Source organism: Dendrobates tinctorius, unplaced genomic scaffold, assembly GCF_039654945.1.
Source record: "Dendrobates tinctorius isolate UK_male_01 unplaced genomic scaffold, ASM3965494v1 ptg000173l, whole genome shotgun sequence".
NCBI lineage: Eukaryota > Metazoa > Chordata > Amphibia > Anura > Dendrobatidae > Dendrobates > Dendrobates tinctorius.
Genome location: NW_027361840.1, coordinates 4440937 through 4468765, shown reverse-complemented (window position 1 = coordinate 4468765; position 27829 = coordinate 4440937). Strand labels below are relative to the sequence as shown.

Here is a 27829-nt window from a genome sequence, read left to right as displayed (position 1 = left end):
GGAAGAGGAGGACAAAAGCGAGCCTTTTTTCTGGCAACCTATGTGTTATCAGGGGAAGGTGGGACAAAATCTTTTAAACCCATGCATGGTTCATTTTAATGAAGGTTAGATCATCATTTTGGGTTGACAGACAGGTCCTTTTTTCTGTCAGGATTGAGCCAGCAGCACTGAAGACTCTTTCAGATAACACACTACCAGCAGGGCAAGCGAGCTCCTGTAAGGCATATTGTGCCAATTAAGGCCAGGTGTCCAGTTTAGCGGCCCAATAGTCAAATGGGAATGACCTGTGAGGGAGAACCTCGATATGGGAGGTGAAGTAGTTTGTAACCATAGTTGACAACTGCTGTCTCCTGTCACTTGCAATAGATTCTGTATTAGCTGTCGTGTGCACGGGACTTGAGAAATCATTCCACAACATGGTCAGGAAACCCCTGTCTCCAATGCCAGTTTGGCTGGGTGCACCACGAACACCTCTTCTATTTTGCCCACTACGGCTCGTGGGAGAACCAGCTCCGCTGCTGTGTGCTGGGAATGCCTCAAACAACTTGTTTACCAGAGCTGCTTGTTTCTTAGCCAATATTAGCTCTAAGTTCTCCTGTGGCATGATGTTGTGTAATTTGCCTTTATAGTGTGGATCGAGGATGCTGGCCAACCAGTAGTCGTCATCCCTCATCTGTAACGTCCGTCTGCAGTCTGGTCTGCAGCCAGACAACACCCCGAGAAACACTGATACCCTTTACCCCTATACAGGAATCTGGATTTATAGCAGAGCCCAGGAGGTGCTGTCTGAATAGGAGCAGTGGCCAGAGCAGGACGGTCGCCAGAAAGGGAGTTCCAATACAGGACAAAAACGTGGTAGTATCCGGGTCTAAACCAGTCGGGCAGCAAGGTATAAAAACGTTAGGCAGAAGCAGAGTCAGAAGTCCAGGCCAAGGTCAGAGTCATAAACCAGGAGGGCAGCAGAAGTACAGAATCGTTAGGCAGAAGCAGAGTCAAAGTCAGAATCAACTATAGTATCACAAAGTAGCATGCAGGGGAACCAAGACTATATCCGGCGGCTTGCAAGACCAGTCCCAAGGTATTTGAGGGATCAGGTCACCCCTCACAGGTTCCTGGGCTGATGATGTCATCAGTACCGCCCCCAGGACCAGGCCAGATGATGATGTAGTAACCTTCTGATGACTGACAGAGGGGCGGAGCGTGAGTCCACCAGATGCCTGCGCAGGTGCCCTTATTCTGTCAGCACCATAACTCACGGGTGAGCCATGGCGCCTCCTAGTGACCGCAACCGGAACAGCAGACCACGAATTTAAAGGCAACGTGACAGACCGGCGCCCCCTAGAGGCTAAAGCCGGGACAGTAGGCCCTGAGTCTGATGTGACGGAACCACGGCCCCTCCCAGTGGCCAAGGCAGGAACAGCCGTCCCTGAGTCTGACGACGAAGTGGCGGTCCGGCGCCTCTTAGTGGCCGCGACCAGAACAGCAGGCCCCAAGTCTGGCGGCGACGTGACAGTACCCCCCCTCCAAGAGGGGCCTCCGGACCCTCAAAACCCGGTTTGTCAGGGTGAAGGAGGTGAAACCTTCTAATCAACCCTTTTCCATGGATGTCACTAGCGGGGACCCAGGACCTCTCCTCTGGGCCGTAGCCCTTCCAATGCACCAAATATTGTACAGACTTTCTTACTAAACGGGAATCAAGGATACCCTGGACTTCGTACTCCAAGGCACCCTTGACCAAAACTGGAGGAGGAGGGGACTGGATAGGATGAATTGGGGAGCGGTACACCTTGAGGAGGGATTTATGGAAAACATTAGGTATTTTAAACGACTGCGGGAGCTTTAAACGAAAGGCTACCGGATTAATTACCTCTAAAATCTCTTACGGACCAATAAACCTGGGGCCCAGTTTGGCAGATGGCACCTTAAGCTTAATGTTTTTGGTAGACAGCCAAACTCTGTCCCCAACTCCTAGGTGCGGCCCCGTGGACCTCCGTTTATTTGTGGCCGAAGCCTTCCCTCTCCTGGGACCCTTTCAAGTTAGTGTTCACCTCTGACCAGATTGTCCTTAAGTGACGTATGGAATTCTCTACTCCCGGGAGCTCCGACATCTTGGCCGAAAATGAACCAAAACGTGGGTGCAAACCATGATTGCAGAAGAATGGGGTGGTTTTGATAGATTCCTGGTATTGGTTGTTTAGAGCGAATTCATCTAATGGGAGATGTTCCGCCCAATCGGACTGATGTTCCGAGACATAGCAGCGAAGATATTGCTCTAGAGCCTGGTTGATACGCTCCGTTTGACCATTGGTCTCAGGGTGGTAAGCGGAGGAGAAGGATAATTCAATACCAATCCGTTTGCAGAATGCCCTCCAGAATTTAGAAACAAACTGGGCACCTCGGTCGGACACGATATTCTCTGGAGTGCCATGCAGTCGTATTACATGAACAATAAACAGCTTACTCACGGTTTCTGAATTAGGTAAACCAGAGAAGGGAACGAAATGACATTGCTTACTGAACCTGTCCACCACAACCCAGATACATGTCTTCCCTTCTGAGGGTGGTAAGTCGGTAATGAAGTCCATGGAGATGTGGGTCCATGGACTTTCTGGAGCGGGCAAGGACTGGAGCCAGCCGGCAGGCCGATTATGAGGGGACTTGGCGCGAGCACAGATTTCACAAGCTAGTACATAATCCTTACAGTCCTTAACTACCGTTGGCCACCAAAAATTCCTAGTCACAAGTCTGGCGGTATTATTGACCCCAGGATGGCCTGCCAGGACAGAGTCGTGCGACTCTTTCAAAACTTGTAGGCGAAATGGCGCTGGGACAAACAATTTCTGGGGGGGGCGTCGAATCAGGGGCTGGTTCTGGGGATCTACGGATCTCCTCCAGAAGGTCCAGAGACACGGCCGACACAACAATCCCATTGGCCAGTATTGGAACTGGCTCCGAGTCCTCAGCCTGTGAGGGGCAGAAACTTCGAGAGAGGGCATCAGCCCTCACATTTTTAGTACCAGGACGAAAGGTGATTAAAAAATTAAACCTAGAGAAGAACAAGGCCCACCTCGCTTGTCTAGGATTTAATCTTTTAGCTGACTCCAGGTAAGTCAGATTCTTGTGATCTGTAATCACAGTGACCTTATGTTTTGCGCCTTCAAGGAAGTGGCACCATTCCTCGAAGGCCCATTTGATCGCCAATAATTCCCGATTACCTATATCGTAATTTTTCTCAGTGGCAGAGAATTTGCGGGAGAAAAAGGCACATGGGGGAAGCTGAGTGAGTGATGCAGTGCCTTGCAACAGCACTGCTCCCACTCCGACCTCAGAGGCATCCACCTCTACGATAAACGGGCGGTCCAGATCAGGTTGAACCAAAACTGGGTTGGCTACAAAGCACTCTTTTAACGTAGCAAAAGCCTGAATGCCTCTGGGTTCCAATTGGTCACGTTTGCCCCTTTTCGGGTCAAATCCGTGAGTGGTTTAGCAATTTCAGAGAAACCCCTGATAAATTTTCGGTAATAGTTTGCAAACCCTAAAAATCGCTGCAGCGCTTTTAGCGACTTGGGTTGCACCCAAGCTTTAATAGGTTGGATCTTGGCAGGATCCATACGGAAGCCTTTGCTTGAAACCATGTATCCTAAAAATTGTACCTCCTCTGCAAAAAAAAACACATTTCTCCAGTTTAGCAAACAGGGAGTGTTCTCGCAGTCTCTGCAGTACAGAGCGAACATGCTGAGCATGTGTCACAGGGTCAGCAGAGTAAATCAAAATGTCATCTAAATACATGACGACATACACCCCACAAATGTCCCTGCAAATGTCATTTACAAAGTGCTGGAACACGGCAGGTGTGTTACTGAGTCCGAACGGCATTACAAGGTACTCAAAGTGGCCAAGAGGTGTATTAAAGGCCGTTTTCCACTCATCACCGTTTCTTATGCGGACTAGATTGTATGCTCCCTGGAGGTCAAGCTTAGTAAACCATCGGGCTCCCATTAACTGATTAAAAAGATCAGGGATGAGTGGAAGCGGGTACTGGTTCTTTATGGTGATTGCATTCAACTCCCGGTAATCAATGCAGGGTCTGAGACCACCATCTTTCTTTTCTACAAAGAAGAACCCAGCTCCAACTGGTGAAATGGACGGTCTAATAAACCCTTTTTTTAAGCTGTCCGCTATATACTCATTCATAGCCTGACGCGCTGGACCTGAGAGATTAAATATTCTCCCTTTCGGGAGACGGGCATCTGAAATCAGGTCTATAGGGCAATCATACTCTCTGTGAAGGGGGTAGCTTTTCAGATTCTGCAATAGAAAAGACATCCTCAAAATCTCTGAAGGCAAATGGTATGTGGGGGGTTTTAACCTTAACTTGGTTTACTGCTAAGGATATGCAATTTTCCTGACACTGTGGACTCCAGCGTACAACGTCACCCAAGTGCCAGTCGATGACAGGATTATGCTGGCGTAGCCACGGCATAACCAGAATAACTGCAGAGGATAAATTGTCCATCACAAAAAATGACAAGCTCAGTGTGTAATGCTCCCACAGACATAGCAACTTGTGCAGTAACAAACTTAACCCCCTCCTGAATGATAGATGTGCCATTAATTGCCGTGGTTTTAATAGGGGCATTAAGTTTTAGTAATGGTACACCCAGATCCCTAGCAGTCAAAGAATCCATAAAATTTCCTTCTGAGCCACTATCCACATACGCGTTTAAACAGAGAGTTTTCTGACCATATAAAACTGAGATAGGTAATAAAACTTTGGCTGCATCTGCGGGCAATACCTGAGCCTCTGGACAACCATAGCCAGAGTGGTTGCCCAGAGGGCGACGTCCCAGGAGCATGGATCTCTGACGTATAGCTCTCTCCCTGAATATTCCAGACTGCAGCATGCTTGTGCAGGAGAATGAGAGTGATCTTCCAAGCAGTGCAGTGCAACAGGTGTTCAGGCCAACAATCAGCTCAGTCAGGAGAAAGGAAAAAAAAAGTTCAGGGAAACTGCCTTCACATATGTTAGAAATATACATAAGAAGCAGTTTTATTTTTGGGCCGGATATAATGTAACGTCCGTCTGCGGTCTGGGCTGCAGCCAGACAACACCCCGAGAAACACTGATACCCTTTACCCCTATACAGGGATCTGGATTTATAGCAGAGCCCAGGACGTGCTGTCTAAATAGGAGCAGTGGCCAGAGCAGGACGGTCGCCAGAAAGGGAGTTCCAATACAGGACAAAAACGTGGTAGTATCCGGGTCTAAACCAGTCGGGCAGCAAGGTAAAAAAACGTTAGGCAGAAGCAGAGTCAGAAGTCCAGGCCAAGGTCAGAGTCATAAACCAGGAGGGCAGCAGAGGTACAGAATCGTTAGGCAGAAGCAGAGTCAAAGTCAGAATCAACTATAGTATCACAAAGTAGCATGCAGGGGAACCAAGACTATATCCGGCGGCTTGCAAGACCAGTCCCAAGGTATTTGAGGGATCAGGTCACCCCTCACAGGTTCCTGGGCTGATGATGTCATCAGTACCGCCCCCAGGACCAGGCCGGATGGTGATGTAGTAACATTCTGATGACTGACAGAGGGGCGGAGCTTGCGTCCACCAGATGCCTGCGCAGGTGCCCTTACTCTGTCAGCACCATAACTCACGGGCGAGCCATGGCGCCTCCTAGTGACCGCAACCAGAACAGCAGACCCCGAATTTAAAGGCGTGACAGACCAGCGCCCCCTAGAGGCTAAAGCCGGGACAGTAGGCCCTGAGTCTGATGTGACGGAACCACGGCCCCTCCCAGTGGCCAAGGCAGGAACAGCCGTCCCTGAGTCTGACGATGAAGTGGCGGTCTGGCGCCTCCTAGTGGCCGCGACCGGAACAGCAGGCCCCAAGTCTGGCGGCGACGTGACATCATCATTTTGGCAATGCGGGGGTCCCTTTTTAGGATCCGCAAGGCATAGTCACACATGTGGGCCAATGTTCCAGGTGTCAATGCTGCACTGCCAGTGGTGGGTGAAGGAGCACTTTCTGGCAAATTCACATCCCTCCAGTCACGCACAAACCCTGTACCTGACCTTGGCACGCCCACATGTTCTCTTGCCCCCTGAGAAGCATCCTCCTCCCCAAAATAATCATCCCCCTCATCCTCCTCCTCATCTTCCTCCACCTCGTTCATGCCAGTTCCCTGACCAGACAATGGCTGACTGTCATCGAGGCTTCCATCCTCCTCCTCCTGTTGCTCCTCAGCTGCGGACACCTGATCCTTAATGTGTGTCAAAGTCTGCATGAGCAGACGCATAAGTGGTATGCTCATGCTTATGATGGCATCGTCTGCGCTTACCAGCCATGTGCATTACTCAAAACACTGAAGGACTTTACAGAGGTCTTTCAGCTTTGACCACTGCACACCCGACAATTCCATGGCTGCCCTCAAACTGCCTGCCCGTGTATCCTTCCACAAATGCATTACAGCCTTCCTCTGTTCGCACAGCCTCTCAACCATGTGCATGGTGGAGTTCCATCTTGTAGCAAGGTCTATGATAAGGGGGTGCTTGGGGAGGTTGAGTGATCGCTGCAGCTTCTGCATACGACTGGAGTAGACGTTTGAGCGACGGATGTGCGAGCACAGTCTTCGCACCTTATGGAGCAGGGCTGTTAACTCCGGATAATTATTTAGGAAGCACTGCACCACCAGGTTCAAGGTGTGAGCCAGGCAAGGTATGTGTGTGAGTTTTGAAAGGGCTATGGCTACCACAGAATTCCGCCCATTATCACTGACTACCTTGCCTGGATCAAGATGTAGACTGCCCAGCAATGACTCAGTTTGTCGATGCAAGTAGTCGGCCAGTACCTCCGCGGTGTGTCTACTGTCGCCCAAAGACATCATTTTTAAAACAGCCTGCTACCGCTTACCACTAGCTGTTCGATAGTGGGACACCTCGTGTGCAACACTGACAGATGTGGATGGAGTGCTCATGGGACTGCGCTCTGTCAACGAGCTTTCGCTTCTGGAGAAGGAGGAGGGTCGAACACCTACAGCCAACTGTTTCCTATACCATGGGCTAGGCAGCACTGTTCCACCGCCGCTGTCCCCTGTGGAGCCTGCATCCATCACATTAACCCAGTGCGCAGTGATGGACATGTAACGGCCCTGGCCATGCCTACTGGTCCATGCATCCATTGTGAGGTGCACCTTTCCACTCACTGATTGTTTTAGTGCATGAACAATGTGGTCTTTCACATGTCGGTGGAGGGCAGGGATGGCTTTTCGAGAAAAGTGCCGACTGGGTACGTCATAGCATGGGACAGTGTAGGCCATGAGCTCTCGGGAAAGCTTCACTTTCTACCAGGCGGAAGGGCATCATCTCTAATGAGATCAGTTTGTCAATGTAGGCGTTCAAAGCCAGTGTACGCGGATGAGAGGATGAGTACTTTCTTGTCCTACTCAGAGTGTCTGGTAGGGTGAGCTGGACTTGAGAGCTGCATATGGGGGAACTAGCATTGGACATGATGGCGTGAGAAGGGGTTTGTGATGGTGAGGGTGTTGATGGCCTAGATTCAGTGTTTCCTCGCGAAAATATTGTGATTGCCTGACTGGTTTGGCCTAGCGACGACACCTCAACATTTCATGATGGTGGTGTGCTTAGCGGTGGCCTTACAGTGGGGGAAGCGATGGAGCTTTGCCGGCTAACTTGTCGGAGCAGGTGCACATGTGCTACCTGAGCTTTTGTAGTCCGTCCACGCTTGCAAGTGCATGTTGGTTAAATGTCTAAGCATGCAACTGGTATTCAAATTTCTTAGATTTTTCCCTCTGCTAAAGGTCCTTCGGCACTTCTTACAGATAACCTTTGCGTCATCAGTAGGATTTTGTTCAAAAAAGTGCAACACTGCACTCTTCCTACTATGGTACAAATTTTCAGGGCTTGCACGCTGTGCTAATTTGACCGTCTAGCCAAGCTGTCCTGCAACTCTTTTAGTTTTCTTGCCAAGTGTTTTGACAGCTACGGGCCTGCCGGATAACCGCTGCTGCGATGACGATGCCTGTTGCGGATCCTTCTCCTGTTCTGACCTATTGTCACCAGCACCCTCTTCCCCCAATGGATGCCAATCCGGGTCAACAACTGGGTCATCCATGACCTTGTCTTCAATGTCATCTGCACCTTCCTCTGTGTCACCGTGTAAGCTGGCAGAGTATGCGGGAAGGGGCACCTGAGTTTCATCAGGGTCTGATTCGGGCTCAGTAGACTGCGAGGGCAGTGTAGTGCTGTGGGTGAATGTACCAGCAGATTCATCTAGCAGTGGCTGTGCATCAGTGCACTCCATGTCAGATTCATCGTGTACTGGGGAATTCAGGATTTGACTTCATAACCTAGGCATGGTATGTGAAAAGAGCTCCATAGAGTAATCTGAAGTGTGTGCTGCAGCATCCTTCACTTTTGGTGTTGGTGAAGGACACAACGAAAGGTGTTGTTACTGACCAGAGGCCTGCACTGACTCTGTGCTAGCAGTTTTTGTAACTTCAGAAGAGGAGGCAATAGAGTTGGAGGCTGTTTCGGCAATGTAAGCCAAAACCTGTTCCTGATGCTCCGGCTTTAAAAGCAGTTTACCTACTCACAGAAAAGGGAACCTTAAAGGCCTTCTTGGGCCAGACGATGATGCAGGCTCAACACCTCCTGCCTTAGCTGCTATTGTGCTTTTGCCAGAACCAGCCGATGCACCACCACCATCAGTACCAGCTGCGCCCCCCTGCCCACGTCCGTGGCCTCTTCCACCATACTACCTCATGTTTGGGAAAATGTACCAAAAATACCAGAAGAGAGATGGTACTGTATGAGGAGCGTACAGCTGTGTAAGATGTATTAAAAAAATTAAATCTCCATATATATTTTGTTAGTCACAGACGCTCTACCAGTATGTATTTGACCGTAATCCAACAAGCAGCTATATGGTATCAGAAGTGTACAGCTGTATACTGTACGTTTTTAGTGAAACTAACAATCTCCGTATATGTATTTACGGAGTGTCATACACACACGCTGACTCTGTACAGATGTGACTAATGCGAACAGCAGATATACAATACTGTTTGAGAATCGGACAGCTCAATACGGTGTATGGAGAAATGGAAATGTCCGTATATGTATTTACGGAGTGTCACACACACGCTGACTCTGTATAGATGTGACCGTAATGCGAACGGCAGATATACACAATACTGTTTGAAAAGCAGACAGCTCTATACTGTGTAGGTCTGGAAAAATGGAAAATCTCTTTTTTTTTTTTAACAGAGTCACACACAGATAGCTGGTATTTGTCCGTGATACCATCCGGTACATGGTAGTGTGTGAAAAAATGAACGCTCGGTAACTGAGCAGAACAAAATAATAAAAGTTATGGGTGGCACGGTTGCTCAGTGGTTAGAATCCCACCAAGGACTACATCTGCAAGGAGTTTGTATGTTCTCCCCGTGTTTGCGTGGGTTTCCTCCGGGTACTCCGGTTTCCTCCCACATTTTAAAGACATACTGATAGGGAATTTAGATTGTGAGCCCCATCGGGGACAGTGATGATAATATGTGCAAATTGTAAAGTTCTGCGGAATATGTTAGCGCTATATAAAAATAAAGATTATTATTATAATAAAAGTTGGAGTGCTTTGAAAAAAGCAGTTTGAACAGCAGTGTGCACACAGCAATGCAGCTATCAGGTAGCCTTATAAGGCAGCCTAATCACCACCAGCGCTGCTGCACACAACAAAAATCCTCCCCTTTCACTGCACACTAACTTAGAGTGAAAAGCGCTATCAGCAGAAGCTATTTTTTTTCTTCTTCCCTGCCTAACGCTGTTCAGAATCAGCAGCAGCACCTCTCCCTGTTCTAAGATCGGCAGAAGTAAGATGGCGGTCGGCGGTGATGGCCTTTTTGTAGGCACTGTGATGCCACACAAAGCCAGCCAATCACTTGCATGCCCTTATCTAAGGGCAGTTTCACACGTCAGTGGCTCCGGTACGTGCAGTGACAGTTTTCTCACGTACCGGAGACACTGACACACTCTAATGAATGTGTCTATGCAGATGTCAGCATGTTTTCATGGACCGTGTGTCCGTGTGTAAAACACGCTGACATGTCCGTTTTTGTGCAACAGCACGGATCACACAGACCCATACAAGTCAATGGGTCCGTGTAAACACGTACCGCACACGGATGCTGTCCGTGTGCTGTTCGTGTGCGATCCATGTGCGTTTTTAAAAGTCAAAGGGTTAACATTGAAACTAATTTTTCCAGTACACGGACACACGGATGGTACACACGGACATAGGGATAGCACACAGATGTCACACGGATAGCCTACATATCCACACGGACACGGATAGCTCCGGTACCGGTTTTTCCGGTACCGGAATTATCTGGATGTGTGAAACTACCCTAACATGGTGGGGGCCGCTGCCGACGTAATCGCGTTGCCCACAGTGTGCGTCCTTGATGATTGGCAGAGAAAAGGCACTGGAAGCATTATTTGAAACGCGATTTTGGCGCTCAAGTCGGCGACCTCATGGCCGACCTCACGCTATGATCGGGTTTCGATCGGTGAAACCCGACTTTAGCAAAAGTCGGCGGATTCTGAATTTGGCCGACCCGTTTTGCTCAACTCTATGCATGATGTCAGTGTTTCCTAGAAGTCACAGAGCAAACGGACGCTCATGCGCTGACTAGACATGCTCCGCTTCTCTCATCAGAAGTGCAGTCAGGGAAGCTAGATATATTTAGTCAGCACAAGACAGCAAGTATGTGGATCGCCCTCCCAGGGCTGTGGGGTACTCGGTACCGGGCCGGTGTCAGGGGGATGTGTCACAGCGGTGGCGGTGACCCGGTCCGTGGCCCTGGGCGCCCAAATATCAATGGTGGTTTGTGGTTAATAGTTTGTGACGCCACCTGTGGTGCTTAGCAAGTAAGATGGTAAGCCAACGCTGCTTGCAGATCCGCTGGGACTGATGGTGTGGTGCAGCAAAGATGGTGTAGCTCCCCACAGGTGGAGCTGTAGTCCCAGGGCAGTGTAGGTGCAATGGATGAGGAGAGGCACAGAATGGTGGGGATGTTGGTACCCAGATGTAGCGGTGCTGAAGGTGTTAGCGATGAATGAATGGAGGACACCAGGGCTTGCAGTTTAAAAGCTTTACTCACAGTTCGTGGTACCCACTGGTGCTTGCCTCCGTGCCGTGTCCTCCGGGGTAGAGACTCAATCAACCTCCCGGGCAAGTCAGGGCTCTCCTCTCCAACACTCCGCCAACATGTACCTTCCTGAACGACTCCGCCAATGCGCCTTGTGGTGTGAAGCACTCCAGTACTTAGTTACCCTGGAATACCTCCTTACTAGATGTTCCTAGAACTCTACTTGTATGACAGACAGCTGTAGCCTGCTCGGGGATGCTCCTGGATCCCGGCTCTCTATCCGTGTTGCTGTTGTGTCCCAAGTCTTGGATGGGAGTAGTGCATTTACAGCCAACTACTCCACCGGTGTCTGCTGCAGAACCATAAGTGTCCAACCAACCTTGGGGACCAGGCCCCGGCCTTGCGCTGAGAAACCTATAGGCAGGGTTCCTATCCAACCCACTCCTCCTCTCTGTTCTCTTTACTCCTTCGTTCCGTACTTGTCTTTCTTTCCTATGGAAGCTTTAGGTTTCAGTTCTACGTCTTTCTCCTTTTTTCCATTCCTGTGCCAGCTGGCTCAGGTCACTGAGGCAGCTGCAGCACTCCTTCTTCCATCCCTTCTTCCAGGGACCTCTGGGACTCACCCCAGACTGACCTCCCGTCAGACTGACCTCTCTGGGACTCACCCCAGACTGATCTCCTGTCAGACTGACCTCTCTGGGACTCACCCCAGACTGATCTCCTGTCAGACTGACCTCTCTGGGACTCACCCCAGACTGATCTGTAATTCTAAACCTTCCCTTTCTTTTATATGAATCTAAACTCCACCCACCTCCCAGCACATCTCGTGTTACGAAGCAAGGACCCACGAAAGGTGCTCTGCTACCCTCTAAGCATGGAGCTGCAATCTGGTCCTTTGCTGAACTATCCTGTGTGTGGGTGCAGGTGTTGAAGTGAGGAAAGGAGTTCCCAACTTACCAGGATGGTGGGGTACCACACCTCAAGAGGAAAAGGTGCAGTACCTATGTGGCGACTGAACCTCAGGGGCGCCACATATGCGCGTCGTGTGATATATAGGATATAATATTATGTGTAGGTGTCATTTACATGTCTGTAATTCTGCAAGTTGACACGGACATGATGAATCCTAAAGGTGTGCAACATGCGCTATGCCAGGATTTTGCGGCCGTCAGGTGATGGTTCGATTTGCAGACTTGTGCTCCGGCTGACGTCTCCTCCTGCTTCTCTTATTGTTCTGTTTTTCATTTGACAGAAGCCGGAGACGCTCGATCCAGCAGCATTACACACCGACCTCAGTGTCATGGATGACATCGAAGAAATCACGCAGATCGCACCGCTGCCACCAGTTTGTCAGAGGAAGCAATTCTGCTGCCTCCAATCACCAGGACAAAACGCAGCTGTCTGACGAGTGATGGACGAGGCCGCCGCTGCCTCCACTACTGCGCCGGATATTGGGACCTCACAGTGACGGTACGGTATATACACTTCCGATTCCAGCGCCTAGAATATATATATATGTGTGTATGTGTGTACATAAATATATCTACTATATAACTGCCAATCGGCTCTGTCACAGCTTCCGGCGATTGCGTCGCTATCCCACAATCCACCGCGGCCGGAAGCAGTGACAGAGCCGACCGCCATATTGCAACACCCAAGCAGGGGCCATCTACCGCGGAGCTGCAGCCGCTGCCAGGCTGCTATTGGCTTGAAGCGATGGCTGCTCTGTGTGCACAGGGCCTGTGATGAGGTCACAGGAGGGGAGGAGTCAGGGGTCACATGATCAGGGGCCTCAGTGTGTGGAGGACTCTGCTGTGCTGGTTGTCATGCTGCTGGATGAGGGGAAGTTTGTGTGCACGTTGAGGAGGGGTTTACAGGGTGTACGGAGCGGAGCCGTGTGTGTACCAGTTGTACGTAGCAGAGCCGCGTGTGTATGGGGTGTGCGGAGCAGAGTTGTGCATGTACGACGTGTACGGAGCGCAGCCGCGTGTGTACGAAATGTACGGAGCGGAGCCGCGTGTGTATGGGGTGTGCAGAGCAGAGTTGTTCATGTACGAAATGTACGGAGCGGAGCCGCGCGTGTACGAGGTGTACGGAGCGGAGCCGCGCGTGTACGAGGTGTACGGAGCGGAGCCGCGCGTGTACGACGTGTACGGAGCGGAGCCGCGCGTGTACGACGTGTACGGAGCGGAGCCGCGCGTGTACGACGTGTACGGAGCGGAGCCGCGCGTGTACGACGTGTACGGAGCGGAGCCGCGCGTGTACGACGTGTACGGAGCGGAGCCGCGCGTGTACGACGTGTACGGAGCGGAGCCGCGCGTGTACGACGTGTACGGAGCGGAGCCGCGCGTGTACGACGTGTACGGAGCGGAGCCGCGCGTGTACGACGTGTACGGAGCGGAGCCGCGCGTGTACGACGTGTACGGAGCGGAGCCGCGCGTGTACGACGTGTACGGAGCGGAGCCGCGCGTGTACGACGTGTACGGAGCGGAGCCGCGCGTGTACGACGTGTACGGAGCGGAGCCGCGCGTGTACGACGTGTACGGAGTCGAGCCGCGTGTGTACGAGGTGTACGGAGCGGAGCCGCGCATGTTCGAAGCGGAGCCGCGCATGTTCGAAGAGAATGCCAAGAGTGTGCAAAGCAGTAATCAAAGCAAAAGGTGGCTACTTTGAAGAACCTAGAATATAAGACATATTTTCAGTTGTTTCACACTTTTTTGCTAATTATATAATTCCACATGTGATAATTCATAGTTTTGATGCCTTCAGGGTGAATCTACAATCTTCATAATCATGAAAATAAAGAAAACTCTTTGAATGAGAAGGTGTGTCCAAACTTTTGGTTTGTACTGTATATATATATCTAATATATAAAGCTCAAAGTGTGTATGTATGTATGTGTGTATGTGTGTCCGGGATAGGCATCCGCACCGTCGCAGCTACAGCCACAAAATTTGGCACAGTCACACGTCTGAACCCCGAGAGCGTCCTAAGCTATGTTGTGAGGCGAAGTTTTAACTCCGCGCGTTCCAATTCACCAAGCAATTTTGCCCCTATCTACATACTGGGGAAAAAGTGTGTGCGCGTCAAGCCCCGCCCCTCATTATGATGTCATAATGGTTGACTATGGGATGGAGGATGTGTGATGGGTATATGGGCACTGGACTATGGGATGGAGGATATGTATGACAGGCATATGGGCACGGGACTATGGGATGGCAGATATGTATGACGGGTATATGGGCACAGGACTGTGGGATGGCAGATATGTATGATGGGTATATGGGCACGGGACTATGGGATGGAGGATATGTATGATGGGTATATGGGCACCGGACTATGAGATGAAGGATGTGTGATGGGTATATGGGCACTCGACTATGGGATGGCGGATATGTATGATGGGAATATGGGCACGGGACTATGGGATGGAGGATATGTATGATGGGTATATGGGCATGGGACTATGAGATGAAGGATGTGTGATGGGTATATGGGCATGGGACTATGGGATGGAGGATATGCATGATGGGTATATGGGCACGGGCCTATGGGATGGTGGATATGTATGATGGGTATATGGGCACGGGACTATGGGATGGTGGATATGTATGATGGGTATATGGGCACGGGACTATGGGATGGAGGATAATTATAATTTGTTATAACTATCCACAGTTATTTACTATGCCCGGGCAGCGCCGGGCTCTTCAGCTAGTATATATATACACACACACCTCGGTATAGTCACTGCTCAACAGAAAACAAAAAGAACAACTAGCTTCCATCACCAATCACTTATACAGGCTGATTGGACGCCTGTTACAGGTTGCGTATGGCTTCAGGGTGTGGTTTACAGAGGAAAAGGAACAAAGCTATTACATTTTATATACCGTATATACTCAAGTATAAGCCGACCCGAGTATAAGTCGAGGCACCTAATTTTGCCACGAAAAACTGGGTAAGCTTATTGACTCGAGCTGGGTATGCATTGTCCCCTCATCCCTGTCCTGCTATGTGTGGCTCCCCCTGTCCTGTCCTGCTCTGTGTGGGTCCCCCTGTTGTATGCTTGGCTCCCCTCCTTTTGTATGCATGGCTCCCCCAGTCCCCTCGTTGTATGCATGGCTCCCCCGGTCCCCTGTCCCATCTTGTATGCGTAGCTTGGCTTCCCCATCCCATCCTTTTATGCATGGTTTCGCTCAGCTAGCCCCGTACTCCCCCGTCCTCCTCCATCCTCCCCAGTCCTCCTTGCGCCGTTGCTGCATGTCCCTGCATCTTCGTTGTCCCGGCGCGGCAGCTCTTCCTGTGTTCATTGGTCACGTGGTACCGCTCATTAAAGTAATGAATATGTGCTCCACGCCTATGGGAGTGGAGACGCATGCATATTCATTACCTTAATGAGCGGAACCACGTGACCGCTGAACACAGGAAGAGCTGCTGTGCCGGGACAACAGAGATGCAAGGAGTTCAGCGAGGGCGGGAGGAAGGCGAGTATGATGTCACAGCCGCCAGCTCCTGCCGCTGCTCCACCGCTACCCTCCTCCTCCACCGCTGGCTTTCTGGACAATGACTCATGTATAAGCCAAGGGGGGTGTTTTCAGCACAAATACATGTGCTGAAAATCTTGGCTTGTACACGAGTATATACGGTATTTAATCTGGAAATATAGGCAGTGTTTATAAAAATATACAAAATGTGAGCAAAACAATATATATACAATTGCATAAAATGAAAAGGCATAACGAAAGAGTAAGTACTATAAACCTGGCCACAGAGATGGCTCAGAGCTTGGCGGAGGGAGGTATTCCTTAGTAAAATGGACCTTACTGTGATGTGAGTTATGTTCGTCCCTCTACCACAATGCCGAAAATATATCTCCCATAACTATCAGATCGATGCAAACCTCAATATTCATCACTGGCTAGTGGCTGCGTCTCAGACAAGCCTTTTGAACAGAGGAAGCTCTTGCATTGGAAGTGTACGTCTCCACCTCTGTGCAATTAAATCCCAGTCTAGGCGGCTGGTTCCCAGAACAGATTCCTGTTTAACTACCTGGTCCCCACAGGAGGTCCTTACTTCAATAAAGGCTGAAGTGTCAGCTCTCTCTCACTTCCCCAATTCTAATTAATCTCATATGTTCAATGTGACGGTGATATGTCTCCTCTCCAGAGATTTCTTTATGGATTTTTACATTTTCTCTACGACATTTAGGATGCGGCATCTCAACGTCAACTTTCAGAACTGCACACAGGGGACACCTGTCAGTGTAGGGCAGCAGAGCAGAGAGAAGCCGCTGGGGATGGACACTTGGGCTAGTCATCCTGGTCACATCTTCCCCAGCCGGATATTAAATGTAGGTTTCCTCTGAAATGTCGCAATGTCGGAGTAAATCATCCACGGCTGTCAGATCCCTACTCTTGTGGCAAAACAACACTGGAAGCCGTATACGTTACACGCCGTCACTGCTCTCTGCACATCACACGTCAGTGATCAATGCGGAAATAGAAGCCGTTCTGTCAATGTAAGGCAACGATAGCAGCTGAGGTATATTATGAGGTTCTGCAGCAGCTGAGATACATTATGAGGTTCTGCAGCAGCTGAGGTGTGTATGATGATGTTCTGCAGCAGCTGAGATACATTATGAGGTTCTGCAGCAGCTGAGGTGTTTATTATCAGGTTCTGCAGCAGCTGAGGTGTGTATGATGACGTTCAGCAGCAGCTGAGATATATTATGAGGTTCTGCAGCAGCTGAGGTGTGTATGATGATGTGCTGCAGCAGCTGGGATATATTTTGAAATTCTGCAGCAGAAGAGGTGTGTATGATGATGTTCTGCAGCAGCTGAGATATATTAAGAGGTTCTGGAGCAGTTGAGCTGTGTATTAGCAGGTTCTGCAGCAGCTGAAGTGTGTATTAGGTTCTGCAGCAGCTGAGATACATTATGAGGTTCTGCAGCAGGATAGGTGTGTATGATGATGTTCTGCAGCAGCTGAGGTGTATAATGAGGTATTGCAGCAGCTGAGGTGTATATTATCAGGTTCTGCAGCAGCTGAGGTGTATATTATTAGGTCCTGCAGCAGCTGAGGTGTATTGTGAGGTTCTGCAGCAGATAAGGTGTGTATGATGATGTTCTGCAGCAGTTGAGGTGTATCATGAGGTTCCACAGTAGATGAAGTGTGTATGATGATGTTCTGCAGCAGCTGAGGTGTATTATGAGGTTCTGCAGCAGGTAAGGTGTGTATTATGTCCGGTGAATGAGAAAATCATGACTCTTCTTTGTATTATTTAGTGGTAGTTCCTCACCGGGCCGGTTACTTGTAGAGACGTCCTCCGTGCACCGCTCACCACCCCGGACATCACTTTCTTCTTCCATTATGGCGGCAGCAATAAGGTTCCTCAGATCTTTACCCGGATTTCAGAGCTCTGAAAGAAATAATGGAAATGTCACAGATAGAAGGAAAAGTCAGGAGGAAAGTTGTAGCGGAGCGGAGGAGATGAGCACAGAGGAGCCGTCCGCTCTCCGGACAATATTTATATCCCGCCTGATCTCTGGTTCTGGAGCTTCTCTCCTGACATCTCTGCGCTGCACCGTTCCTCTGCTGTTCCTTCTGATAATGTATGACTATAGAGACAGCTGGGTGTTACCGGGGGTCACGGCACGGCCCCTCTGATAATGGGAATGGACAGCCCAGCTGTCAGTGGATTCAGAGCAGAGGACCCCGTGGATGTGCCGTTAGGTCGGGCATTTTGGCATTGTGCGGTAAATATGATCTGGAATCATGATCGGCCACGACAATCCCATTACCGCGATGACAAACATGAATATTTTTTTATTTATATGATGAAGAAAATTCAGAATATTCCAGAAATGTCTCCAGGTTTGTGCAGCAACCTCCTGAGAACAGGAGAACCTTCTTTTTCTGTTGCTGGGGCTGAGCGGGGGCTTGTTTTTTGGTTTCCCGGCAGTGACGCCAATTCAGCACATACAAAGCTTTGTTGATTATTTTACACTTTAGGATCGTGAGATAAATAAACAAAAAAAAATTCAAATGGGGCAAAACTAAATATGAATTTTTATTTTTCTTTACTTTTAACTACATAAATTGTAATAAACTAAAAAATTATAGAGTTGGCCCCCTTAAAAATAGTCTGGGCGAAATGGTGGATGAGGAAAAAGCCAATATGCTAAATGACTTTATCAACAGTATTTACACAAGAAAATCCCATGACGGATAACATGATCAGGGATAAAAATTCTCCTTTAAATGTCACCTGCTTAATCCAGCAGGAAGTACGACGGCGTCTAAAAATCACTAAAATTGACAAATCCCCGGGCCCGGATGGGATACACCCCCGAGGACTGCAGGAATTAAGCACAGTCATAGATAGACCACTATTTTTAATTTTTAAAGATTCCATAATAACAGGGTCTGTACCACAGGACTGGCGCACGGCAAATGTGGTGCCAATATTCAAAACTTGGAAATTATAGGCCAGTGAGCTTAACCTCAACTGTGGGTAAAATCCTGGAGGGTTTTCTAAGAGATACTATACTGGAGTGTAACGGGGTCTAATCAAGCTGGGGTACCTCTTTCAGTACTACCCCGTGTTTTCGGAGGTCCGCTCTGCGTTGGCTGGAGTCTGAATGAATGACGCTGGCTGGAATTCCTTGGTTACATGGGCGCATATAAAAGATCACTGCTTCTCCACGTATTTCCAGTCTGACAACACTTTACTCACAGGACACAGAATATATCACACAGATACAGAGGGCAGGCCAATAGAAAAGCGGCAGGCCAGACATGCATTACAAAAGCCGCAGGTGGCCGGAGCCTGCCGAAGTTTACTGTGGGAATTACAAAGGAGGGGGAGGGCGGATAAAAGGAGAATATCGTGTCCCCTCTGCCCAGGGGCGCAGCCTGTGGGCTGATGCATTAGGGACATGCATCTCACATAGAACCTATTATACATACATATAACTGCACAACATATTCTGGGTGCTGAGTGGTTCTGTAACACGGCTCCCCTTTTCAGTGACGCGATCGGCATACACAGTCTGATCCTCAACGGATCGGTTTAGGGATGACCGAAGTTTATGGGGTTGGTACAAGTTCCGTTTGTCGACTTAGTCCATCGGTGTTACCATTTTGTTTGCCGGGTCTGTGGTGGATGGTGAAGTCCAGAGGTTGTAGGGCTAAACTCCACCGCAACAATCTGGCGTTGTCTCCGGAGACCCGATTAAACCAGACTAGGGGATTATGGTCCGTTAGGAGGGAAAACTATCGTCCATACAAATATGGTTGCAACTTCTTGAGTGCCCATACTACCGCCAGGCACTCCTTCTCAATGGCCGCATAGCTTACTTCACGGGGCAGTAGTTTCCGACTCAGGTAAGCTACCGGGTGTTCTTGGCCGTCCGGCCTGACTTGGCTCAGCACTGCCCCCAATCCAAACATAGAAGCGTCTGTGTGAACCAGGAAACGTTTAGTTGGATCAGGTGCGGCCAATACCGGGGTATTTGTGAGGGCGTCCTTTAGCTGGCGGAAGGCTTACTCACACTCGGGGGGGTCCAGGTTACCTGGCGGGGGAGGTTCTTACGAGTCACATCAGTGAGGGGCTTGGCTACGCTGCTGTAATTGGGGACAAATTTCCTATAATACCCTGCTGTCCCTAGAAACGCCATGACCTGGGTTTTAGTGCGTGGGGTGGGCCATTTGGCTATGGCCTCAATCTTGGCTGGTTCTGGTCACTGTTTCCCACTTCCCACCCAATGCCCTAAATACTGAACCTCTGCTTTGCCCACGTGACACTTGTTTGGGTTCAGGGTGATTCCGGCCTGGTGGATCCTGTCCAATACTGTCTCTAGGTGATTTAGATGCTCTTCCCATGTCGCACTGTAGATGGCGATGTCGTCCAGGTAGGCACAAGCATAGTCCTGGAGACCATCCAGAAGCCGGTCAGCCAGCCTCTGGAACGTCGCCGGGGCATTCTTCATCCCGAATGGCATAACTCGGAACTGGAATAAGCCGAACGGGGTGACAAATGCCGACTTGGGAATAGCGTCAGGATTAAGGGGAATCTGCCAGTAGCCTTTGCATAGATCGATGATGGTCAAATACTTTGCCCCCGCCAGCCGGTCTAACAACTCATCCACACGCGGCATGGGGTATGCATCCGTCACTGTTTTCTCATTGAGCTTACGATAGTCTACACAAAACCGTGTAGTCCCATCCTTCTTGGGCACTAACACTACGGGGATGCCCAGGGACTGACTCTTCATGACCCCTAAACGCAACATCTCTTGTATCTCTTGTCGCATCCCCTCTCGTACAGACTCAGGGACGCGGAAAGGGTTTTGTCACAGGGGGGTCTGATCCTGGGTCTCAACCTTGTGTTGTGCCAGGTGAGTGTACCCCGGTCTGTCTGAAAACATCCTATGTCGCAGCCTCAACAACGCCTCCGCCTGCTGTCTCTCCCGGGGGCCTAGGTCTTCACCCAAGTGTACCTGGTCCCATGTTTCAGACTGAGTCCTTTCCCCTAAGACATCTGGCAAGGGAAGTCCGGCTACATGCTCTGCTTCAGGTGCACAGACGGCCACTACCTCTTCAGGGTGCTCCCGGTAGGGCTACAGCATATTCACGTGGAACATGCGGATAACCCTGGGGTCGTCACAATCGGCGACATTATAGGTTGTGCCGGCTATTTTCCCCATTACCTGGTAGGGCCCCTGCCATGCAGCTTGAAACTTATTCTGCTTAGTGGGCTCTAACACCAGGACCTTCTGTCCTAATTCCAAAGTGCACTCTCTGGCCCTCCGATCGTACCATATGCGCTGGCGCCGCTGTGTCGCCTGCAGGTTCTCACGTACAACCTGGGTCAGCTCCTGTAGGCGGTCCCGGAATTCCAGCACATAGGGTACAATAGGTACCCCTTCTATGAGGCCCTCCCCTTCCCAGTGTTCCAGAACTAAGTCTAGGGGTCCCCTTACCCGTCTCCCGTATACCAGCTCGAACGGGAAGAACCCCGTGGATTCTTGGGGCACCTCCCGATAGGCAAACAGGAGGTGTGGCAAGAATTTCTCCCAGTCCCTGTAGGTCCTGGTAAAAGTCCCAATGAGCTGTTTTAATGTCCCGTTAAAGCGTTCACACAACCCATTGGTTTGCGGGTGGTACGGGGTGCTTCTAATGGACTTTACGCCGCACAGCTTCCACAGTTGGTTGGTCACCTCTGCTGTAAACTGGGTACCCTGGTCCGAGATAATCTCCCGGGGAAATCCAACCCGTGAGAAAACCTGGAGCAGGGCGGCCGCCACCGTCTCTGCGAGTATGTTAGGTAACGCAACCGCCTCTGGATACCGTGTGGCAAAATCTACCACTGTCAATATATACTTTTTCCCGGACGGACTGGGTTTGGCTAACGGCCCTATCAGATCAACCGCTACTTGGTTAAATGGTTCCTCCACAATGGGGAGGGGGCGTAATTTGGCCTTGCATCGATCCCCCCTCTTGCCAATGCGCTGACAACTGTCACAGGTCTGGCAGTACTGACGAACATCATAGGTTACCCCCGGCCAAAAGAAGTTTTGTGTCAGACGATGCCTGGTGCGACTGACGCCGAAGTGTCCGGCCAAGGGTATATCATGAGAGAATCGCAGTAACTCCTGCCTATACTTCTTGGGAACTACCAGCTGTTTTTTTATAGTGGGGCTCGTCCCTGTGTGGTGCTGCTCTGTGATCCGGTAGAGGAGTCCCTGCTTCCATACAAACTGTTCCCCTTCCAGTACTCCTCTCCCCTCCTGTGCCTTCCCACGATATCCCTCTAATGAAGGATCCTTAAGTAACTCCCTCTTAAATTCATCTGGGGTGGCCCAAGAAATGTGTCTGGCTATGGGGATACATACAGGGCTGGGATGTCTTACCTGGGACTCCTCTGAGTATGATTCCGCCTCCGCAGCTCGAGCTCGTCCCCGGGTGTTCACAGGATAGATCTCAGCCAGAGGGGCCACTGAGAATGCAGACAACATGGGCCCCAAGTCATTTCCCAGCAAGACGCCTGCAGGCAAATACTCCATCAAGCCGACCTCAACAAGGCCATCCCCGACTCCCCAGTTCAGGTGAATCCTGGCAGTGGGTAGTCGATGTATATCTCCCCCTGCTACACGGACTGCCACTGTCCGGTGTGTCTTCTCTTGGTCCCGGACGAGATGAGGCTTCACAAGGGTCAAAGTTGCCCAGGAATCTCTTAGTCCCTGCATACGTTTCCCATTAACCCACACGACCTGTCGATGCTGCTGTCGATTATCTGCCCGGGCTGCCTGCACGGGGTCTACTTCATGCAGCACTTCCTCCATCTCTTCCACCCATTGGTTAGTCGTAGCCCCCAATGCCGGGTCAGCTTCGCCTTGGTAGCAGTGTACAGCAGCCCGGCTGAAGGTAGCTGTTCCCGCCTTTGGCCACTGGGTATGCTGAGTCCGGTTGGGGCATTGTCTTTGCAGGTGGCCCAGCTGACGACAGGTGTGGCATCGCGCCCCAGGGGGACTGTGGTAGGCCGGGTTTCTAGCTGGTCCCCCTACAATCTTCGGTGGTTTGGGGCCCTCCAGGTCCATGGGCGGGCCCCTAGTGACCACCTTTGATCCGGACAACTGCGGCCTCCTGGCATCATGATGTTCATCGGCCAGACGAGCGGCTTCCTCAAGAGTCGTTGGCCGCCTGTTCCGAAGCCATTCCTGTGTCTCGGGGTTTAGTCCATTAAAGAATCGTTCTAACAGGAAGAGCTGGAGGACGTCCTCCTTAGTAGTTGCTTGGCTCCCTTGTACCCACTGTAGCAGTGACCGCCGTAATTTACAGGCCCATTCAGCGTGGGTATCGGTTATGCGTTTTATAAGTCCGCGGAACTTTTGGCGGTAGGCCTCTGGTGTCAGAGCATACCGGGCCAAGATCACTTCTTTGATCCGCTCATAGTCCATACAGTCCTCATCAGGTACCGTGCGATAGGTGTCCGCTGCCCGGCCTGTCAGCTTGCTGGCCAGAATCTGAACCCGTTCCTCCGGCTTCACTTGATGAAGGGCACACTGCAGCTCAAAGTCCTGCAGAAAGCCATCAATGTCTTCCTCTGCCTCCTCAAACTGTCGGAAGGCATTATACTGGATCTTTTTGCGGCTTACTGTTGAAGGTACCTAGTCGAAGGCCAGAGCTCCCCCTGCTCGCTGACTCTCCTCTCTCCGCTCTGCCATCTCCATCTTGGCCAGCTCCACTTTGGTTCGCTCGGCCATCTTTTCCTTCAGATCAGTACACACATCAGCCATCACCTCTCGTATGATCTCTACTGCAGGGTTTAGGCCATAGAACGCCAGTCTGCTCTTTACCTCCCTCTGGAATTCGGTCTCCTCCACATTCACATTGGGGGGGCGCTGCACTGTCGTGTTCCATGATGGCTGCTATCAAATCCGCTTTTGTTTTGTTGCTGGCGATCAACCCTCGGGCTTCCACCAGATCTTTTAATGTAGTCCTCTTTAACTTCTGTTGGTTATTTTCCATTCATTCCTTTCCTCCTGTAGAAGGGGTATCAAATCCCGTTGTCTGCCACCAGTGTAATGGGGTCTAACCAAGCTGGGGTACCTCTTTCAGTACCACCCCGTGTTTTCGGAGGTCCGCTCTGCGTTGGCTGGAGTCTGAATGAATGACGCTGGCTGGAATTCCTTGGTTACATGGGCGCATATAAAAGATCACTGCTTCTCCACGTATTTCCAGTCTGACAACACTTTACTCACAGGACACAGAATATATCACACAGATACAGAGGGCAGGCCAATAGAAAAGCGGCAGGCCAGACATGCATTACAAAAGCCGCAGGTGGCCGGAGCCTGCCGAACTTTACTGTGGGAATTACAAAGGTGGGTGGAAGGGCGGACAAAAGGAGAATATCGTGGCCCCTCTGCCCAGGGGCGCAGCCTGTGAGCTGATGCATTAGGGACATGCATCTCACATAGAACCTATTATACATACATATAACTGCACAACATATTCTGGGTGCTGAGTGGTTCTGTAACACGTAACATGGAGTATATGAAGAAGAACCTCATGACCCAATATCAACATGGGTTTATGAGGGACCGTTCCTGTCAGACTAATCTGGTGAGCTTTTATGAAGAGGTAAGTTCCGGACTGGACCAAGGGAATGCAGTGGACGTGGTATACATGGACTGTTCAAAAGCTTTTGATACGGTGCCACACAAAAGGTTGATACATAAAATGAGAACAATGGGGATAGGGGAAAATATGTGTAAGTGGGTAAAGAGCTGGCTCAGGGATAGGAAACAAAGGGTGGTTATTAATGGAGCACACTCGGACTGGGTCACGGTTAGCAGTGGGGTACCACAGGGGTCAGTATAGGGGTACCACAGGGGTCACTATTGGGTACCGCAGGGGTCAGTATTGTGCCCGCTTCTTTTCAACATATTCATTGATGACCTTGTAGGGGGCATAGAGAGTAGAATTTCAATATTTGCAGATGACACTAAACTCTGCAGGGTAATCAATACAGAGGAGGACAATTTTATATTACAGGAGGATTTAAGTAAACTAGAAGCTTGGGCTGATAAATGGCAAATGAGCTTTAATGGGAATAAATGTAAGGTCATGCACTTGGGTAGAACAAACAAAATGTATAATTATGTGCTTAATTGTAAAACATTGGGCAAAACTGTCACTGAAAAAGACCTGGGTGTATGGGTGGACGACAAACTCACATTTAGTGGCCAGGGTCAGGAAGCTGCTGCAAAGGCAAATAAAATAATGGGATGCATTAAAAGAGGCATAGATGCTCATGAGGAGAACATAATTTTACCTCTATATAAGTCACTAGTGCGACCACACTTAGAATATTGTGTACAGTTCTGGTCTCTGGTGTAGAAGAAAGACATAGCTGAACTGGAGCGGGTGCAGAGAAGAGCGACCAAGGTTATTAGGGAACTGGGGGGGTCTGCAATACCAAGACAGGTTATTACACTTGGGGTTATTGAGTTTGGAGAATCAAAGGCTTAGGGGTGATCTTATTACAATGTATAAATATAGGAGGGAACAGTACAAAGACCTTTCTAATGATCTTTTTACTCTTAGACCTGTGACGGGGACAAGGGGGCATCCTCTACGTCTGGAGGAAAGAAGGTTTAAGCATACTCACAGACGCGGATTCTTTACTGTAAGAGCAGTGAGACTATGGAACTCTCTGCCGTATGATGTTGTAATGAGCGATTCCCTACTAAAATTTAGGAAGGGCCTGGATGCCTTTCCTGAAAAGTATAATATTACAGGGTATATACACTAGTTTCCTTAATATTGCGTTGATCCAGGGAGCTAGTCTGATTGCCGTATGTCGAGTCGGGAGGGAATTTTTTTCCCCAATGTGAAGCTTACTGTTTGCCACATGGGTTTTTTTTTTGCCATCCCCGGATCAACATGTTAGAGCAAGTTAGGATAGGATATGGGTTGAACGAGATGGACTTAAAGTCTCCCTTCAACCTTAATAACTATGTTACTAGGTTTAACGAGGAAAAGCTTCGGTGACCTCCACCTGCAATGCTCCTGAGGGACATAGTGAAGATGTCCGCCTACGGCTGAGGTTCACAGGAGGACGGGATGACAGTGACAGGACTAGGACAGTGGCGGTGGTCTTCAGCAGAGCCCCGACTGTCACAGTAACCCACAGGTCCCCAGTGATCGCACTGCAGGGGGCTGATGGGGGCTCCTCCACGTGGACACCACCATGCATTTCATTTACATGCTGCTGTCCTAGACTGAGACAGATGGCGGCTATATAATACAGCTGGTATCTGCCTCGTGTGGACGGAGCTCAGCTCCTGAGCCGCCTCCACCACCGACGACAAATTCCCAGGATGTGAATACTATGTCTTTTTGTAGGAAGGAGTTAATATCTCCATAATTTCCTTCCGATTTGTCTGATAATTTGTAATAAATGTGATTTTTTTCCTTGAGATTTCATGTTTTTCAAACTGGGAGTCTGAAGGTTGTTTTTCAGTGTAAGAAGATGCACCGGACCGTAGGTAGCTCTCTTGTGCTGGTTCCGGGACTATGGGATGGAGGATATGTATGATGGGTATATGGGCACGGGACTATGGGATGGAGGATATGTATGATGGGTATATGGGCACGGGACTATGGGATGGAGGATATGTATGACGGGTATATGGGCACGGGACTATGGGATGGCGGATATGCATGATGGGTATATGGGCACGGGACTATGGGATGGAGGATGTATGATGGGTATATGGGCACTGGACTTTGGGATGGAGGATGTGTATGATGGGTATATGGGCACGGGACTATGGGATGGAGGATATGTATGATGGGTATATGGGCACGGGACTATGGGATGGAGGATATGTATGATGGGTATATGGGCACGGGACTATGGGATGGAGGATGTGTGATGGGTATATGGGCACGGGACTATGGAATGGAGGATATGTATGACGGGTATATGGGCACGGGACTATGGGATGGAGGATGTGTGATGGGTATATGGGCACGGGACTATGGGATGGAGGATATGTATGACGGGTATATGGGCACGGGACTATGGGATGGAGGATATGTATGACGGGTATATGGGCACGGGACTATGGGATGGAGGATATGTATGATGGGTATATGGGCACGGGACTATGGGATGGAGGATATGTATGATGGGTATATGGGCACCGGACTATGGGATGCAGGATATGTATGATGGGTATATGGGCACGGGACTATGGGATGGAGGATATGTATGACGGGTTTATGGGCACGGGACTATGGGATGCAGGATATGTATGATGGGTATATGGGCACTGGACTATGGGATGGAGGATATGTATGATGGGTATATGGGCACCGGACTATGGGATGGAGGACATGTATGACGGGTATATGGGCACGGGACTATGGGATGGAGGATATGTATGATGGGTACATGGGCATGGGACTATGACATGAAGGATATGTATGATGGGTATATGGGCACGGGACTATGGGATGGAGGATATGTATGATGAGTATATGGGTACGGGACTATGGTGATTATGTATGATGAGTATATGGGCACGGGACTATGGGATGGAGGGTATGTATGATGGGTATATGGGCACTCGACTATGGGATGGCAGATATGTGTGATGGGTATATGGGCATGGGACTATGGGATGGAGGACATGTATGATGAGTATATGGGCACGGGACTGTGGGATGACGGATATGTATGATGGGTGTTAGGGCTAGCGGAATGCACCAAATAATAAAATAACAGTAAGGTGCGTTCGCAGCCCGGGGTCCACCGTGCAGGGATGGTAAACTGCTGCTATATATATATACACATACATACTGCTTTGTGATTGGGGGCATAGTAATTAACTACGGTTAGTTATAACAATTTATAACGAATATCTCTCTCTCTCTCTATATATATATATATATATATATATATATATATAAATTAGCTGAGTGTAGAGCCCCGCCCACTCCGCATAGCCACACCCACTGTAATATCCCACATCACCCCATCAGAGCCGCCAGACTACTACCACTAATATCCCACATCATCCCATCAGCCAGAGCCACCGGACTACTACCCCTAAAATCTCACATCATCCCATCAGTCAGAGCCACCGGA

At 49.8% G+C, this 27829-nt stretch overlaps 1 protein-coding gene and 1 long non-coding RNA gene across 6 annotated transcripts in view; one reads left to right on the top strand and one right to left on the bottom strand.

Moving 5' to 3' along the window:
• Positions 1–17584, bottom strand: part of LOC141053954 (uncharacterized) — a 55300-nt gene extending 37716 nt beyond the window's left edge. The window contains 1 exon segment of the mRNA XM_073551111.1: positions 17465–17584. Coding sequence (XP_073407212.1) covers positions 17465–17534 — 70 coding nt within the window. The 5' untranslated portion in view covers positions 17535–17584.
• The window catches only part of LOC141053976 (uncharacterized), a 166570-nt gene that overhangs the window by 97776 nt on the left and 40965 nt on the right, over positions 1–27829 (top strand). For 3 of the 5 annotated variants that reach the window (XR_012221314.1, XR_012221310.1, XR_012221313.1), the window contains one exon: positions 12416–12633. This is a non-coding gene — a long non-coding RNA (uncharacterized lncRNA). Of the gene's footprint in view, positions 1–12415; positions 12634–13932; positions 13989–17450; positions 17574–27829 lie in introns of those variants that run through there. The other 2 variants (XR_012221312.1, XR_012221311.1) reach the window with 2 other exon arrangements.